This window comes from Nycticebus coucang, chromosome 7 (assembly GCF_027406575.1).
Source record: "Nycticebus coucang isolate mNycCou1 chromosome 7, mNycCou1.pri, whole genome shotgun sequence".
In the NCBI taxonomy this organism is placed as follows: Eukaryota; Metazoa; Chordata; class Mammalia; order Primates; family Lorisidae; genus Nycticebus; species Nycticebus coucang.
Genome location: NC_069786.1, coordinates 94,060,341 through 94,079,566, shown reverse-complemented (window position 1 = coordinate 94,079,566; position 19,226 = coordinate 94,060,341). Strand labels below are relative to the sequence as shown.

Below are 19,226 nucleotides of genomic sequence, written 5' to 3'. Positions count from 1 at the left end.
AAAAAAATAGCCAGGCTTGTGGTGAGTGCCTGCAGTCCCAGCTACTTGGGAGGCTGAGGCAAGAGAAGGGCTTAAGCCCAAGAGTTGGAGGTTGCTGTGAGTTGTGATGTCATGGCACTCTACCCAGGATGACAGCTTTGGACTCTGTCTCAAAAAAAAAAAAAAAAAAAAGGACATGCAATAATGAATGCTTACAAGAATATGGAGAAAGGGCAACCCTTGTGCACAGGAATATAAATTAGTGCAACCACTATGGAGTACAGTGGTTCTCGGTCTGTGGGTCGTGACCCCTTTGGGGGTCTCCGGTATATCAGATATTTACATTATGATTCATAACAGTAGCAAAATTACAGTTATGAAGTAGCAACAAAAATAATTTTATGGTTAGAGGTCACCACAACATGAGGAATTGTATTAAAGGGTCGCAACATTAGGAAGGTTAAAAACCACTGGTATAGAGTTTCCTAAAAATACTTAAAATTGAACTACCATAAAACCCAGCAATCCCACTGCTAAGTGTATATCCAAAGAAGGGGAATTCAGTACATTGAAAAGATACCTGCACTCCCGTGTTTATTCACAATAGCCAAGATTTGGAATCAACTAAGTATCCATCTCAGGTTAATGAATAAATGAAAAAAGAAATAATGTGAATAATGAATGAATAAACAAACTATGGTATGTATACACAGTAGAATATTATATAGCCACAAAAGAATGAAATCCCGCCGTTTGTAACAACATGGATGAAACTGGAGAAGATTATGGTAAGTGAAATAAGCAAAGATAGAAAGCCAACCCTCACATGTTCTCACTCATATGTGGAAGATAAATATTAGAAACAATTGATCTTACGGAGACATGGTTTCCAGAGGCTGGAAAAGGTAGCAAAGATGAGAGGATAAAGTAGGGATGGTTAAGGATCCAAAAAAGATAGATAGAATAAACAAGGTTTGATACACAACAAAATGACTGCAAGCAACAGTAACTTAGGGTATACTTTAAAATAATTAAAAGAGTGAAATTGGAATTTTCCTAAAATAAAGAAATAATAATGCCTCAGGTGATGGAAACCCCAGTTATCCTGATTTGATTAATTCACATTGTTGCCTGTATCAAAATATCATATATATTATAAAGATATACAGCTATTAATATTATATACCTATAATAATTAAAAATCTTAATTTAAAAGTTATAGCCTGTAGGCTAATTATAATCTCGTCTATCATCTATTTTTATAAATAAAGTTTTATTGGAACTCCAAAAAGAAAATCCATGAGAAGAATGTCATCTGCTAACATCAAGCCCTGGTCACACTTCCGTTCTTTGAACTTACCTACTTGATGCATTTCATTGACCACTCCGTCCTCCAACTCTCCTGTCACATCTTCATCTTGTTTAATTATTATTATTCAGGATTCGCTTGAAATGTCATCTCCTTGGACAGGCCTTCCCTGACCATCTTCTAAAGTAACCTCTCAGTTACTCCATATCGCATCCACTATTTTGATTTCATCATAGTTTGTATAACTTCCAGATATTTTCTTATTTGTATACTTGTTTTTCTGTGCTATTTCCCCCCCAACATGGAAGCTTCATGAGATCAGGACTCTTATCTTTTTAAACACTATTTCCAATAAATGTATGTTTAATCATGGAATAAATACTGAATATTATCATTTTTTCATTCTTACCAACTAGTTAGAGTTGAAATGCATTCAACATAAATTTTTTCCTGGATTTTTCTATTTTCTTTCGAATAGCAAATGCTGATATGATCTAGAAGTTTAAATATTTGGTTAGCATATTTGTTTTAGATATGCTATCTCAAATTGTCTATGTTGCTGATAAGCTGAACAGTTGCTTAAATTTCTGAAGTCTCCTTTCTCATTTATGACAACATCAGCATCCAGAAAATAGGATTCCTCTGGCAAAATTAGGCTCATGTGCTGTTGTTTTCCTTTTGTCTCCACAGCTTTTGGAAAGAACCAACAGTGGTTTTGAAGAATCAGATTCTGGTGCTATCAAGAGTCCGCTCCACTTAGCTGTAAGTGAGATGCCATGGCAGCTTTGCCTGTTACAAAAGGAACCTAAGCATTCCTAAATCTAGGCTGCTCTTAAAATGTAAGCACTGTCATACAGTGATTAATGGCAATGAAAGCAGTAGGTGGTGAAAGGCATGGGCTGTGGAGAGAAAGACTACCCCACCTTCCAACCCCAGCTTCACCAGCTGATGGCCTCAGACACATGGCTTATCCTGTCATGAGCCTCAGTTTCCCCATCGGTACAACAAGGGCAAATGAAAAGAGATAATGCACATAAAGTCCTCATCACAATGTACTCTAAAAAATCGTGGTTATAAATTTTAACAACATTTAAAATTCAAAGAAAACATTTCAGTTAAAGAGATTAGATTATACACAAATGTTAAGCCTAAGGATAATCAAATACCACATTTTCAAACCACAACTGTCAGGATTGTTAAGCACAAACTTGCAACTGTGCTCTTGTTGTCTGGACTTGGAATCAGGGTCTCCCAGGAAGTCTTTGGCTCTGAGTCTTCTGCTGAGATCTGGGAGGGAAGGGAAGAAGAGTTGTTTTATCACCAGTAAGGGGAATGCAACAGCTCAGAATGATGATCCCCAAACTCTTCACGGGGGTGACCAAGGTGGGAAGTGCACCCACCACTCTGTTTCAGATTGGGTTTTGCTAACAGTTGGTGATCAGCTGCTCCCCAGGAAGCTGGCTGATAGCCACATGCAGCAATGGCCAGCTCACCTGCCCAAAGTGCTGCTGAACTGTGAGTGCACAGGTCATGGCCAGAAAGACAGTATCTGGACATTTCTTTGCTTAGTAAAACCCAGGGGCAGGTCACTTGGAAGAATGAGAAGGGACTGGGCCTTTTATGTTTAATGTTGTTATGATATTTCACTTAATAAATTCATAAGCACTGCTTCAATGTCATTCTGATGAAAAATTGAGATGGAGATGTAGAGAAGAGAGTAGTGTTTTATTAGTAGGCATGTGGAAGTGTTTGGGCAAGGTGAGGAGAGACCAGGCTATTGCACAGGAATTGTGAGTAGCCAGAACCAGTCCCAGGCATGGAGCCTTCCCTTCACTGTCGCCACATTCTCACCTGCTGACACCTGCTCTTACATCCTCTCACATCCTCACTAACATGTCTGCCACACCTCCACACACACATTCTGAGTCTAGTGAAATCAAACAAAAGTGTGCATCAGTCTTTGTTTCTGGACACAGACTTAGCGTGGAAAAGAGAGATGACTAGTGGGTTATTTGTATGCTCAGGACTTCATGCCAGTTGGCTCTTAGTTCAGGTTGCTCGCAGGAACCTGCTGTGCCTGGGGCAGTTACCCCAAAGCTGAGCACTCACAAAGTAGCACCAGCTGCCTCTGGACAGTCCTATGTGGAGGATTATCTTGGAATTTTCATACTCTTTGAAAGTGGGGTTCACCGTATTACCAAGTCTGCTACTAATCTGAGTAGAAAGTTCATTGGCTTTCAAAACTTCTTAATTTTTCTAAAAGTTATTTGGTGAGAGCTTACTGTGTAGTCTGCCAAACTCTATGGGTTTCTAGTCCTGTGAAGCTAGGGTGGGATATCACTGGAAAGAGGTGGGCTTCCATAATTCTGCAGCTGCCAGAAGCCTAGGAGAGACCCACAGAGAAGAGGTCCCAGCTGCCACGCTTTTCATAAGCAACTCACCTGGGCTTGGTTTTCCTGCTATAAATTAAAGAGAGTGAGCTGGTTACGCATCCCAAAAACCTTTTCCAGTTTGTTAATTCATATAATTATTCTTTGTGAGATCTGGCCCAAATACCTAACTTCTTATGTCTTGGTTTCCGGCCCACAATGTGAAGGGAACAGTGTTGCCTCATTATAGGGCCACTACGGGGATGGCCCAAGTTAATGCATATAACACAGCTGGAACAGCGCCTGGCACATATTTGAGTCAGCTTCACCATCATCATTATCAACATTAATATCATTCTTTCATTCAGCATACACTGACTGTGAATAATGCCAAGCACTATTCCTGGAGTTGGAGATCCTGCCGTGAACAAGACCTGGCCTCTGTCCCCGTAGAGTTTGCAGTCTAGGAGAGACAATAGGCACGTAAGAAGCTAGCATGACAGATGGCAATGAGTGCTGCAGGTGCTACCAAGAAAATGAGGTGGGATAAGTGAGATAGCACTGTGGTGGCAGACAGGGTGCTATTTGATGCAATATAGAATCCCATGTGTGAACAGAAACCTTAGGAGCTACACATGTTGACATCTAATAGAAGAGTGTTCTGGGTAGAAGCACAAAGTTCCTGGGTGACAGCATGCTTGGAGTGTCCACAGAGCAGCAAAGAGGCTATTGTGGCTGGAATGGAGTGTGAGGGGATAGTCATCAGGGTGAGGTCTGACATGTGGAGGAAGCCGGGGTGGGGGTGTAGGTGGCACAAATCTCATAGGGACTATTACTCTTGATCAAAGTAGGATGCCATTTGGTGGGGGTGCGGGGGGACCATGGGCAATTTGAGGAAACAGATGACATGACATCACTTTTGTTTTAAAAGTATTACGTTAGTTGCTGTGTTGAGTTTTAATTGCAAGGGAACAAAAGCAGAAGCAAGGCAAAATCAGGCAAGAGATGATGACGATGACTTTGACCAGGATGATTGCTGTGGGTTTCTTCTGGAATTATTTTATCCTTTCCTTCTAAATGCTAACACTTAAAAAACAAATTCTTTGCTTCAAGAACCCCACAGTATACCCATCACTCTCTCCAGGGATCTCTGTAGCAATTAACTTGATAAAACCCAAGGCACATAGTTTCTTAGGTGGAAGCATTCTAGTGGTAAAATGGAACCAGATGCCCCCAAACCTTGAGTGCCACAGGAAGCCTGACCTGCCTTGAGTTACTGTTTCCTGGAATGATTCAAGTCTCCAGAGTTAACAGCCCTGCGAATTTCATAAGCATTTCATCCACTTGAAAAAAATAAAGAAGCAATGTTATGCAAATGAAAAGCTCCAGCTGTTGAGATTTCCAGATGGATCCATTGTTCTCCTGGATTCTGTTGAGAACCCAGTTCTTTCCCTTCATTGCCCTTAGTTCTGAAAACTAGTCATGTTTCAGAAAGATTTATCTAATGATAATTTTTAAAAGATAATTTTTAAAGTGTTAATTTTTAAAACAATTTAAAAGCATTTGATTGATACCCGCAGTGAAGACTTGACTTTATACACAGTACAATTCGAGAGCTGCCAGCCAGATGAAAGGAAGAAGCAAGGGGAATTCTCTAGGTAAATCTGGCCTTTAAACGTTCTGTCTTTAAGAGGGTTTTCCAGTGCCTGGTACAGATGAAATTATGGGTTGGAATGCTATAGCTTTCCTAATTGCCAGCAGGCCTCACTCCATTTTAATATTTAAGTCTCTTTAACTTCAGCGAGTTAAGTTAGAGTTTGAGCAACACACTCAAGCCCAGAGTAAAGAGCTATTGGCTGATTTACAACTGATCCAGATGCTCTTACTAAAGCCTTTACACAAGGATAGATGCTCCCAAATTGGCCTAAAATCCCCCATGGCCTGAACTGCATGAAAAGTATATGGAAATTCATTATGCCATCCTCTCGTCCTTGTGTAATTTTGAAATGTCCTATAAGGAAAGGTTAGGAAGACATATGCCATATGGCCATGTTGAACCCTTTCCTTACTAGCTCAAGAAGAGCCCGGAGCTCAAGCTCTGTGATCACCCTTGACCACCTTGAAACCAGCTCCTCTACATAAAGCCATGTAACCATGTACCGTGTAAACCATGTGCCCAGACCTGGATAACCCCTCTGATATTCTTATCAGTACCCAGAGGGTTAACAAGAGTATTCCAACCATGGTTTGCTGAGAGAATCAACTGAGATGATGCACGTCCAACCCTGCCTGACACAGCGAGTGTTCAGTTAAAGTTAGCTATTGCTTTTGAATTTAGGTTAGAAGGAAGGCTTACTATCCCAACACAGTTACGTCTCGCCTAGCAAGGATAGATCAGAAAGTTAGACATTTTTATTAGAAATTTATTTTAGGAATTGATTTACTGTCTTAAGAGAGGCAGTATGTGCAGAGAGCAGTAGTCCGCAGGTTAGTCTCAGACATGTACCTTCTTCCTTCATAGCTCTGTTCAAGTCACTTTGCTTCTGTGTTGAGCATTCTAAAGAAGAAGTTCACATTTCCGATTCAATATTTGTTATCCAACTCTCTGTTCCATTATTTTGTCTGTATTCCACATAGAGACAAAAAGTACTTTGTCTGAACTTCAATTAAATAGAATTACTGGGGAAAAATTATAACACAGTGGCTAAAAGCATGGGTTTTAGTAGTCACCAAGTTTGGGTTCAAAATCCTGATTTTGTCACTAGCTGAGTTAATTAAGACAAGTTAATTAACACTGCTTGTTTTAGTTTTTTTGTTATTGTTCATTTATAAGTACAGGAAAGTATATTTGTAATGATTGAGATACTAACATGCTCAGAATAGTGACTAGCACATAAAAGTCTGTCAGTGAATAATTGCTATTTAAAAAATATATTTCAGGAAAGGGGAGGGGGGAGGTGGGCAGAGGGAGGGTGATTGATGGGATTACACCTGCGGTGCCTCTTACAAGGGTACGTGTGAAACTTAGTAAATGTAAATGTAAATGTCTTAACACAATAACTAAGAAAATGCCAGGAAGGCTATGTTAACCAGTGTGATGAAAATGTGTCAAACGGTCTATAAAACCAGTGTATGGTGCCCCATGATCGCATTAATGTACACAGCTATGATTTAATAAAATAATAATAATAATAAAAATAAAAAATATATTTCTTGGGGCAGCGCCTGTGGCTCAAAGGAGTAGGGCACCAGCCCATATACTGGAGGTGGTGGGTTTAAACCCAGCCCCAGCCAAAAACTGCAAAAGAAAAAAAAAAAAAAAGAATTTAATCTGAGGTGCTTATTAGACATTCAAGTGGGAATATCAATAGGCAGTTGTATATATAAGTCAGAAATCAAAGGAGAAGTAGGGAGAAGTTGATAAACTTGAGATTCATCAACATTATATGTAATATATATGTTTAATACGTAGCACAATAACCAAATCATTTACAAAAATAATGTAATGAGAAATATTTTTTAAAAAACTATCTTTACTCTTTATTCCTATGGATCCTTTTAAATTTAGTTTTTGTTATTGTTGTTGTCATATACTCAGAAAGTAATTCAGGCTATATTTTAAAAGAAAAAGTGAAATAAGTCCATATCCTTATTACTCTGCCTCACAGTTCTCAGGGGTCCTTCCATTAATAGCTGATTTTGTATCCTTCTAAACTTCTTTAATGAATATAGAAGTGTCTGTAGATATAGCTATGGATATGTGTGGATATAATTGCTTTTTAGATAAGCCATACTATATGTACTGTCTGCAATTTAGTTTCTCTTATTAAAAATTTTGGTAGATGTCGGCGGCGCCTGTGGCTCAGTGAGTAGGGCTCCAGTCCCATATGCCGAGAGTGGCAGGTTCAAACCCAGCCCTGGCCAAACTGCAACAAAAAAAATAGCCGGGCGTTGTGGCGGGCGCCTGTAGTCCCAGCTGCTCCGGAGGCTGAGGCAAGAGAATCGCATAAGCCCAAGAGTTAGAGGTTGCTGTGAGCCGTGTGACACCATGGTACTCTACCCGAGTGCGGTACAGTGAGACTCCGTCTCTACAAAAAAAAAAAAAAAATTTTGGTAGATGTTATTAAACCATTCTTCACAAATGTCATTCCAATTTATATGTGTGTACTCCCAACAGAGTAGAAGACTGCTTTTTATCCACCATGTCTTAAGACTGAGCATGGCCAAACTTTTCAATCATTGCCAACCTGGTTATTGAAAAATAGTACTTTAAAAATTTACTATTTTTTCATATATTTTTTGACCTTTTATTTTCCTTTTCCTGCGAGCTGCTTTTTTGCATAATAGTTTCCTAGTTTTAAAAATGATTCCCAAGGCTCAGTGTCTGTAGCTCATTGGGCAGGGCGCCAGACACATACACCAGAGCTGGTGGGTTTGAATCTAGCCCAGGCCTGCCAAACAACAACTACAACCAAAAGATAGCTGGGCGTTGTGGCGGGTACCTAAAGTTGCAGCTACTTGGGAGGCTGAGGCAAGAGAATTGCTTAAGCTGAAGAGTTTGAGGTTGCTGTGAGCTGTGACGCCATAGCACTCTACCCAGGGCTACATAGTGAGACTCTGTCTCAAAAAAAAAAAAAAAATGGTTCCCAAGAGTTCTTTGTATATTAAAGAAATTAGTCCTTTGTGCTAAGCCTTTTTCAAATAAATTGTGGCTTGACTAATAGTTGCTGTAGAAAAATGAAAAGCACAGGTGACACGTGAGGGGGTCTTTGGTCACTGAAGATACTGCAGTTGGGCTTTTCCTCTCTATTTCTTTTCTTCCCTCCACACTGTCGGTGCTGTCACCAAAGAAGCAGGCTGGACAATGGATTGTAAGTTTGAAGCTTGCAGGAGGTGGGCCTCCCTTACCTGTCCCAGAAAAGGCCCCATGCAACCTCAGCAGCTGTGCTATTTATTGAGAACATCTACCCCCTCCCCCGAGCCCCGCCCCTTCACTAGAGTTCCACAGCTGATCAATTTCCAGCTGCCAGTAACTGCCACTTTGTCTCTGCAAGCCCACTGGCCCTGTCACCCACCACTTTGTCTCTTCAAATGTCCCAGTTCCTACATCTCTTCCTACATGGGTTGCTGTATAAGTTGTTACATAGATTGTTACATATCATTTTTTTTTTTGTTTTGTTTTTGCAGTTTTTGGCCGGGGCTGGGCTTGAACCTGCCACCTCTGGCATATGGGGCTGGCACCCTACTCCTTTGAGCCACAGGTGCTGCCCGGTTGTTACATATCTTATTACATAGGTTCCTACACATCCTGTTACGTAGGTTACTACACTCCACCCAGATTTTTCCCCAGATAACCTATTCCCTTTATTTATTTATTTATTTATTTTATTGTTGGGGATTCATTGAGGGTACAATAAGCCAGGTTACACTGATTGCAATTGTTAGGTAAAGTCCCTCTTGCAATCATGTCTTGCCCCCATAAACTGTGACACACACCAAGTATTTTTTTATTTTCAATGTCTTTTATCTGTGTGTTGTATGTAGGTGTGTGTGTATATATGCAAGAGGGACTTTACCTAACAATTGCAATCAGTGTAACCTGGCTTATTGTACCCTCAATGAATCCCCAACAATAAAAAAAAAAAAAAAAAAAAGTTTTGTTTTTTAGTGGTATGAAGCCTCAATCTTGACGTAGCATAAGACCTCATAATGGATCTGAATTTGGTGCTGGTACATGGAGTATATTTCTATAATAGTTTCTATATTTTCATTATAATCAATGGAAGAAATAAAGAAGAAGCATCAAAGAAATTATGCAAAGCCTGTGCAATTTTATCTCTTTTCTTCGTAGCAACTCTGAGAGGCAGATTATGTTTTTCTCATTTTGTAGATGAGGATACAAGCTCTAAGAAAAATTAAAAAATTCACATAAGGTCACATGGTTAGAAATTAGTGAAATGAAAGAGAAAAACAACAGAAAAGCATATGCTTCTGATGAATCCCAAAGTGCATAATGTTTTTAGTAGTTCCCCCCACCCTCTTTATGTTTCTTAACAGAAAAGACTCCTGAAAACAAATTCTGATGACATCAATATGTTTAGGACTAAACTGACAGATTTAAGCATAAATGAATTCATTTAGTTTATATTAGATTATTAGGTGAATCATTAAAAGACGACATTAATGCCTTTAGTGCCTTTTGGGAAAATGATGTGACAAAAAGTAAAGACTATGAAGAAATTTGTATGGTGCTGTGAAGTTTGTGCATCACAGTTCTTCAGTCTAACTCTCCAGTCTGCCTGCGTTGTGATCCTTATGCCACACGTCGTGGGATTTGAGGTGAGCAAGCATGTGAGTCATCAGTTTCTTCTTTGCAGGCCTACAATGGGCACCATCAAGCCTTGGAAGTCCTTCTGCAGTCACTGGTGGACCTGGACATCAGGGACGAGAAAGGCCGCACTGCTCTGGATCTGGCCGCCTTTAAGGGACACACAGAGTGTGTGGAAGCGCTTATCAATCAGGGCGCATCCATCTTTGTGAAAGACAATGTAACCAAAAGAACCCCACTGCATGCCTCAGGTAGGCTTTGCCAAGGGTCTTGTTATCCTGGGTGGGTGGTCCACTCTCACGTTTGAATAAAAGGATGGCGGCATCTTCTTTCATCTCCATTTAAAAAATACCGATTTCCTTCTGTATCAGATAGACCCTCATGCTCTTGGCATACTGTCCTCTTGGAGAGGATTGGTGTTCTCTGACCAGACTCTGGTCTTCTTAACTGAAAAGAGAGTTCAGAACCTCTGGCCAAAACCTACCACAAAACTTTCTGAACAAAGGGCAAGGCAGAATGCAGCCTTTGGAATGTGTTACATAGAACAAAACATCAAAATCAAACAGCATTTGAAAGCATAATTAGTTATATTTCAGGGTCATTCATATAAGGAGTCATCACACAGCAATCTAATCAGCATATCATCCTACCAGCCTCGATGATACGTCTCAGCTGTTGTTCTGAGTTTTGATGCATCAAATGTAAAAATAGAGACTCTTAAATAAAAATACATGAATATATCAAAAAGTTGCTATTAATAATTTGCCATTTCTGGGATTTTTCTCCCAGTGAAAAACTGTGTCAAGCCACATCTAGATGTAGTGTCAGATACAAAGGTAGTGTGGAAGAGTCTGTAGCTCAGCTAAGGCATAAATACCTGTGGGCTCAGGAAATTCAATGATACTAGCCTTTGGCCAGAGTGGCAAATACCCTCTTATAAAAAGCAATAACTATCTTACTTGGTGAAATGGGTGTACTAAGGAAGTAAAGATAGTTTATCAAAAGACTTTATGATTCTCGTTGTTATACTTGGGACAGTTTCCTTGAACCGATAGATTTTATGTAAGTATTTCCATCTACAACCCTGAACTTATAAGCCACTGAAGAGAAATAATATGGAGATTGAAAAAGCCTGATTATTGCCTAATTACCTAGAAATGATTGTTTCTGGGAAACATTTTAGTCATGAGTTCAGTAGTGATTAGTGTGCTTGAATTATAAATTCTTATTTCCCATCATATTTAGTCTTCTTGTTCCCTAGGCATTCTTGGTATAAAGTCCACATTTTTTTCTCCTTTCTCAAGCTTTTACTAAGGCTGGCATCCTACTTAGTTATCATATAGTTACTGACAGTTTAGAGGCCTATTTGGATTATGGAAAGCGGCTCAACTAAACAGGTGAACAATGAAGAACAATCTCTGTCACTTCCTTACCGCTGTGATATACGTTGTGGGCCAAGAAGCCCCCTGGTGGTCAAGAAGACTCACTCCGTTTGGATTCTCTTCCTGTCATTCCTTAAAAAAGACACAGGCTGTCACTGGAATGTACTCCACAAAATGTCTGCTGTGTAAAAGCTTTAGCCTGTGCTTTGAGGGTCTGCTTACCTAGACAGAATCTTTTTCAATTCACTTGAGAGGTCAGTTATGTTTAAATCCTAGGAATACTGTGAGAAGCAGGAGCCAGGATGATTATTAGAGATTTTGGCACAGAGAATTGCAGTGACAGTTGTAGTCTTTGAGCAACATGAAAAATGGCTGTCACTCACAGGCAGGGAAGGCTGAGCTAATCTGTGGCAGGACTTGGCAGCCACACCTGAAGATGTTAGCATCTTTTTTGCTAAAAGGCAAAGGGGGAAAAAATGTAGTGTGTAGGAAGCCAACTAAAGTTTAAGTTTGGCTACACTTTTACATAGGGGACCTCAGTTTACCTGAAGGCTATTAGCTCTGCGGCTAGGGTGCCAGCCACACGCACCGGGGCTGGCGGGTTCAAAACAGGCCCTGGCCTGCCAAACAACAATGACAACTGCTACGACAACAACAAAAAAAAAATAGCTGGGCATTGTGGGGGGGTCCTGTAGTCCCAGCTACTTGGGAGGCTTAGGTAAGAGAATTACTTAAGCCCAAGAGTCTGAGGTTGCTGTGAGCTGTAACACCACAGCACTCTACTGGGGGCGACATAGTAAGACTCTGTCTCAAAAAAAAAAAGATACTATACAAAAAAATAGAACAACTCTAGAAATTGTTCTGCTGTCCCACACACTGTGTGAATGATATAAACTTAGAAGTTTTTTCTTCTTATATTTAGCCAAAACTTAATATAATATTATTCAAACTACCTGTTAGGATCATGACTATTTAAAGAATATCAAATTGATATAGAAAGAGGGACCAGTCCAATATGCTCTTTTTGTATCTTTATGAACCCATTGCCCACAGTATTTAGCTGTCACTCCTTTGCTAATCACTTCCTAGTAGGCATACATTATACTTCTTCCATATTTCACTAATGGTAATGGATTTAGTGTCATTTTAAGAACAAAAAACAAACAGCAGCAACAATGTATTACCTGTACTCCAATCCACAAAATTTCCTCCTGAGACCCATAAATGGAATACTGCTGAGAATGAACTGAAAGTGGTGGTCTACACAATGTGGGTGTTACTCCTGTAGTTCATTTGAGTAGTGTTGGTGAATGTAAGCTAATTCTAATATGTACTTACTGTCCCTGAAAAATATGTCGTTGCTAAATTAGTATTCTCCCATGACTGGCAAGCAATACAAAGGACTAGAAAAGTCAGCTCGTCAAAGAGCCTTTATCCACCTAACATAGCTGCTTCTATTCCTTTCTCTCTCCACGTCCATAGTGTGGCAAATGCAATTTATTTTATAGTGTTCACATTGTTCAGAGAAGAGAGAAGGTCACATTTGGAATTTTAACAATATTTATTCTCATCTTATTCCCTAAGTGGAAAGCCATGTCTATTGTAAGTCTTGTTCAACGAGTTGGAGGAAAATGCCTTACTCCAGGGGATTATCTTCATGGGAGGTTTGCTTCCCAGCCCCGGTGGGACCACAGCCTCCCAAAAGAGGCATCTTGCCAGGGGAGCACAAGGGCAAGTCCCTGTGCTCCCAACCCAGCTGTCAGAGGCCCAGGTTGGGCAGTATTTCCTGCCTTGGTCTGCAGGGTGGAGTCAGAGCAGGGCTGGGGAGGGAGGGACAAGGAGAGGAGGGAGCAGGAGCCTGGCTGCAGCTTGCTCCAAATGCTGGAAGATGCAGCAACTATGCTTTGAGGAGCACAGGACAGAGGTGTCCCCCAGTAGCAGAAGGCCCATCTGTGTCTCCTGAGGGTGCCAGCCCATCATCAACAACAGTGAATAGATGGATATGTATACACCGTCCTGGTGTGAGGTCTTGCTTTTAGCCACCCTCACTCAGTCAGAACTATTACCAGACTGTCAACCTCCATGTTAAATGACCTGGGAGAAGAGGCAGCCCTGTTCTCTACTCTCTTCCCTTGTTCTGCTCTCCTTCCTCCTCTCCTCCCTCCCTGGTCCCCACTACTCCTCCTCCCTCCCTGGTCCCCACCCCCTCTCCTCCCTCCCTGGTCCCCACTTCCCTCTCCTCCCTCCCTGGTCCCCATCAACCCCCCTGGTCCCCACTCCCCTCTCCTCCCTCCCTGGTCCCCACTCTCCCCTCCTCCCTCCCTGGTCCCCACTCCCCTCTCCTCCCTCCCTGGTCCCCACTCCCCTCTCCTCCCTCTCTGTGCCCCACCCCCCCTTCTTCCTCCACTGCCTTTTCCTACCCCTTCTTCCTTCTTCTTAAAATGGCTATAGGCAGGGTAGACACAGGATGGTTATACAGAATTGGGTGACTCTCTTAGAGGAGAGGAGAATTCACTTGTGTGGAGTGATTATCAGTCCTGTGCAAGGAGATAAGACATCACGTTTAAGGAAAAAGGTCCCTCAACATGACAACCAGAAAAGGAAGGTAAGGATGGAAGTGCCCTGATAGGAAGAAAGGAAGAAAGAGGAAAACCAATTACCATTGGAACGTGCTGTGCCATGAAACAGTCAGGAACTAGAAACCAAGGGGTATCTATCAGCAACAAGAAAAGCACTGATTTGAAGTCCAAGTAAATTTCACTTTGAGGGATACAGGTGGTGCTATTCTATTAAAAGACTGTCCTTTGTTTTCTTTTTCAGTCATTAACGGTCACACACTGTGTTTGCGGCTCTTACTAGACATTGCGGACAACCCAGAAGTGGTGGACGTGAAAGATGCCAAAGGACAGTAAGTGTTCCCACACTCGGCCTTGGGTTAACACAGCAGTCATGATTGGTATTGGTTGGTGTGTCACATAGATAAAAGTGCTGACTGCTGAACCTAGAGGTTGGGGGAACTGAAATTCATGGGTGAGGGTCTTAGAGAAATGAAGTGGTTTTATGTAGAATATGTATATCCAAGGAATGTGTTGTGATCTGAGAGACCAAAATAGTGTTCCTTTATCAACTAAGATGGACCCTAAATTTAAAGAAATAAAAGTTACCTACTGGTGGCAAGGGTTCAAGGCTCAGCTGGGATGGCGACTTCCAGCTATGAGAAACAAAACACCCTAATAGTATGAGCTTCAGCCAAATCATCAGGCCCTCCTAACTCTGATTTACTGCCAACTCTAATCGGACTGAACACTGGCCTTACAAACATTATTTTCTGATAAACAACAGCAGATCTTAAGCCAGTTTCAGCCAATTTATACAGACTGCTCACAAACTATCTTTGTGTGCTATCATTTACCTTTGTAAAGAGCCCAATTCTATTATTTTTTAATTTTTTTTTTTATTAAATCATAGCTGTGTACATCAATATGATCGTGGCTCAGTGGATAGGGCGCTGGCCCCATATGCCGAGGGTGGAGGGTTCAAGCCCAGCCCCAGCCAAACTGGGGCAGATATCTTGTTCCATGTAGCAGATAGCAAACTGTGACCAAAAATAGGCATTGTGGTGAGTGCCTGTAGTCCCAGCTCCTCAGGAGACTGTCTCCACGGAAAAAAAAAAAAAAAAAAGAGCCCAATTCTAGCGGGTGGTGCCTGTGGCTCAAAAGAGTAGGGCACCAGCCCCACATACCAGTGGTGGGTTCAAACCTAGCCCCAGCCAAAAACTGCAAAAAAAAAAAAAAAAAAAAGCCAAATTCTACCTCATTTTATGCTAAAACCCCACCCCCAGGTGAACATGGGATGTATATTACATGTATGTTTACTCACTCTACATACACTTGAATCCCCTTGTAAACATGCATAGCTTTTTCCCCAAAACCTGCTGAGTAATCTGGACCCCATAGGGCCTAAAAACCTGCCTTTTCTCTCTTTAAAGAGGAAGCACCTTCTGCTGGAGATTATCTCTTCCCAATGTGCAAACTGATATCACCAATAAAACCCTCCTTTGCACTATTTAACCATCCTGGTGGTCTTTTGGACCTCAGCATGCCAGTGTGTGTGTGCAGATCTTGATGAAAAAGATCACCTTTTTAGGGCTGTGGCCGTGTTTCCTGGCTCTTTTTTTATATTCTCTCCTTTGCTTCCCTTTTCCACTTATTTTTATCCTCTTCTGAAGTTGCTATTTCCCATTTTTTAATTAACAATGGCTATAATTTAGACCTCAAGAGATTATCTCCATCATGAAAATCCTTTAGATTTTTATTATTCCTTAAGTTTGTTTTTTCAAAGTAATTTCAATCTGTTGGACTATTCCCCACCCAACCTTCTCTTAAAAATAGGAAATGTAGAGAGTGGCTAGTGACTGGCCCTAGGTGTATGGGCTCCCATCTCGGATCCCAACACTCTGTTGTACCCCAGAGACTTGTCAGACTTTTCTTTAGGGAAAGAAGCTTTGTTTAAACAAAATCTTGAGCAGAGTCCAACATACCTAGAATCCTATGACAGTAGAGCTGTTCTGATAAAAGCAAGAGGGTCTTCTGCATACACACATCCTCCCCGATTGATATTTAGTAAATGCTACAGGGTTCTGAAAATGATGAGATTAACATGACTGTTTTGAAAAAGAACGTTCCCTGCTTCATCCCTAGGCATCATTCCACTAATACCATTCCACGTGGCAATTAGAGCAGAGGCAGATATCTTGTTCCATGTAGCAGATAGCAAATTGGGGACAGTCAGAAAACAGTAAGCAATTTTCAAGAAGAGAGAGAGAACCTGGCTCTCAGGGGAAGTGGTATTTTTTCAATCTCTCTTTTAAAAGCCTGCTTTATCTCTCTCTCTAGAACCCCACTGATGCTTGCAGTAGCATATGGACATATCGATGCTGTTTCCCTGTTACTTGAAAAGGAAGCAAATGTAGACGCTGTTGATATCCTAGGATGCACAGCTTTACACAGAGGGGTATGTATGTATTTCTCAATTGTAGTCGAGCAATTTTTTAATGACCTTGTTTCTTCTTTTTTTCCCTTATGAATTTTTTGTAAAAATGTTGTTTCCTGATATAACCAGTTAACTTCAGCCAGTCAGAAAGAAATTATACATGTTTTTGGAAAGGCAAAATAATGGAAGATACTCTTAACTCTTCCTCTTAACATTTCATGTTAGATTATAGATAAATAGATACACAGATACCTACTGTTGATGGAACTGCTTGTGCTTTCTGATTACATAATACATGTACATGACAGAAAATTTGCAGTTTTTTAAGGACAAACAGAAGAAAATCATAATCACTGATAATCATACCTCCTGGAGGTATGATAACAAATTTTTGGTGTGCATATATCTCTGATCTTTTTTATTTCTGTATAGAAATTTATTTTAAATTTCAAAAAGAGAGAGTACAAAAGACATTATTTCAAATCAGTTTTTTTTACCTTCATAAATGAAGGACTTTTTAATGACACCTTTCCTACACCATTTTCCATGCTCCACTGTGATCAGACACTGTAATTTATTTCAATGAATAAATTGATTGATAAATAAATCATTGATAAATAAATCATGATTACCTGGTTTTGAGTAATCATGCTGTTTCTCATTGTTCTTTATTACAGACAATACCAAAATATCTATCCTGGGGACAATTTTTTGCACACATCAACTGAATTGTTTTTTAAAGCATGTCAAATAAACAAAATTAACAAAAGCAGAAATTATAAAATTGCCCTTTGGGGATGGAGCCAAATACACTGATAAATGAAAAGAGGGACTCTGTGCGGTCATTGTCAGAATCACAGTTCCTATTTCTTAGGTACTTCCTCCGGATTGTGCATCAGGCTGGTAACTTTTACATACATCCCATTAGTCCTCACAACAACATCTGAGGTCATTATTACTATTCTGATTTACAGGTGAATAAAGTGAGGCACAGGGAGGCCAATTGACCTGCCAAGGGGAGCTAAGATTTAACTCATGTCTTCCTAAGACTGATGTTTACCACTGTATCGTGATACCTTTCATGTGTATGTTTGGAGAATCAAGCGATGGTTCCAAAATGCTGCTGTTCACTGACTTTTCTGTAATGAATTGTGTTGGGGTTGTCCTGCGTCCCACCCTTTGGGGGGATGCAGAGTGGGGCAGAGTCTGCTTTCCTTAAGGCCTCGGTATCTGTCCACGTGCTCTGAGCCCAGCTTCATTTAGCCAACTATTTTTCTTCCTGAGTTTTCTGAGGTTTGTTTTGTGTTTTTAATTGCCATGCATCAGATTATGACAGGACACGAGGAATGTGTGCAAATGCTACTGGAACAAGAAGTGTCAATTCTCTGTAAAGATTCCAGAGGGAGGACGCCCTTGCACTATGCAGCTGCTCGTGGCCACGCCACGTGGCTGAGTGAGCTGCTGCAGATGGCTCTTTCCGAGGAGGACTGTTGTTTCAAAGATAACCAAGGCTATACACCCCTGCACTGGGCTTGTTACAATGGTGAGTTGCTTGTCATTTAACTGATTGCACTAGACTGCCTACCTCAGGACCTCTCTGTAGAGATGAAAACATAGCAAAATGCTGATGTAAGCCATAATTTCCAATCTTTCTGCACCCAAAATACTTTTTGTTTTTGTTTTGTTTATAGGCCCCCTTCCGTGGCCAGTATAATGCCTTTATTATGTAAAAGTTCGCTTTCCCCTTCTCCTACTCAGAACTTCTGATGAGCTTAAATAACTAGCTTTAATCAGGGTTTCTGGTCTACATAAGATAACCAGGGATCCTATAAGGAATTAAAATGATACAGCTCAAAACAACAAAAAATTGTTGCATAACCTGTCCCAATGGATTTCTAGTAAATGCATTATCTTTTGGCATTTATAGTTTTTTAATTATTTTTTATTATTTTTTCAAAAGCAGCTAGCAGTAATAACTTTTGTGTATGTGGGCTAAATCATAAACTCCACTTCCAAAACAAATTGAACTAGCTCCCTGAAGAGAGCTCTCAGTGAGAAAGAAAAGCTGAGCCCCTGTCCAAATACCACAAAAAGACGAAGAGGATCAAAATAGTAACTAAGAATGAAATAAAAAGCACTTAACTTCAAAAATTAAAATAAAATAAAAATAAAGTTTTTTAATTTTTAATTATGGCTATATAATAGTTATATATCTTCATAGGGTACATGCAATGTTTTGATACAGCTATATACTGTGAATTAATCAAATCAGGGTAATGGCCATCACTTCAGGCATTTACCAGCAAAAATCATCTCTGTGTTAGGAACATTCCAATTTCACTCTTTTGGGGTTAAAGTATAGCCTAACTTATTGTTGATTATAGTCACTTTCTTGTGATGTCACATATTGTTCATTCTAACTATATATATGTGTGTGTGTGTGTGTATATATATATATATTTTTTTTTTTTTTTTTTGCAGTTTTTGGCGGGGGCTGGGTTTGAACCTACCACCTCCAGCATATGGGGCCGACGCCCTACTCCTTTGAGCCACAGCCGCCGCCCCTAACTATATTTTTGCACACATTATCCATCCCCACTGGCATTTCTTTTATGTTTCATGTTCCCCATTTATTTTATTATACAAGTTATTTGAGAGACTTAAAAATTTTTATTTTACTTATTTGAATAAAACATAAATACATGCTAATTTTACCAATTCAAAAATACTGGTGTCTACAGTAAAACTGTGTTCATTTCCAAACCCACTTTCTGATATTTTGATGTGTATCTTTCATAATTTTTCCTTTGAGAATATAAACAAATACAAGTGAATTATCATCTGTTTTTTAAATTGTAGTCATAGGA

At 40.1% G+C, this 19,226-nt stretch overlaps 1 protein-coding gene across 4 annotated transcripts in view; it reads left to right on the top strand.

Annotated features, from left to right (window-relative positions):
• ANKRD44 (ankyrin repeat domain 44) overlaps positions 1-19,226 on the top strand; it is a 359,761-nt gene that overhangs the window by 323,200 nt on the left and 17,335 nt on the right. For all 4 annotated transcript variants that reach the window (XM_053598403.1, XM_053598401.1, XM_053598400.1 and 1 more), the window contains exons 17-21: positions 1,979-2,050; positions 10,035-10,236; positions 14,188-14,275; positions 16,263-16,380; positions 17,686-17,902. In XM_053598403.1, the coding sequence (XP_053454378.1) occupies positions 1,979-2,050; positions 10,035-10,236; positions 14,188-14,275; positions 16,263-16,380; positions 17,686-17,902 (697 nt within the window). The remainder of the gene's footprint in view (positions 1-1,978; positions 2,051-10,034; positions 10,237-14,187; positions 14,276-16,262; positions 16,381-17,685; positions 17,903-19,226) is intronic.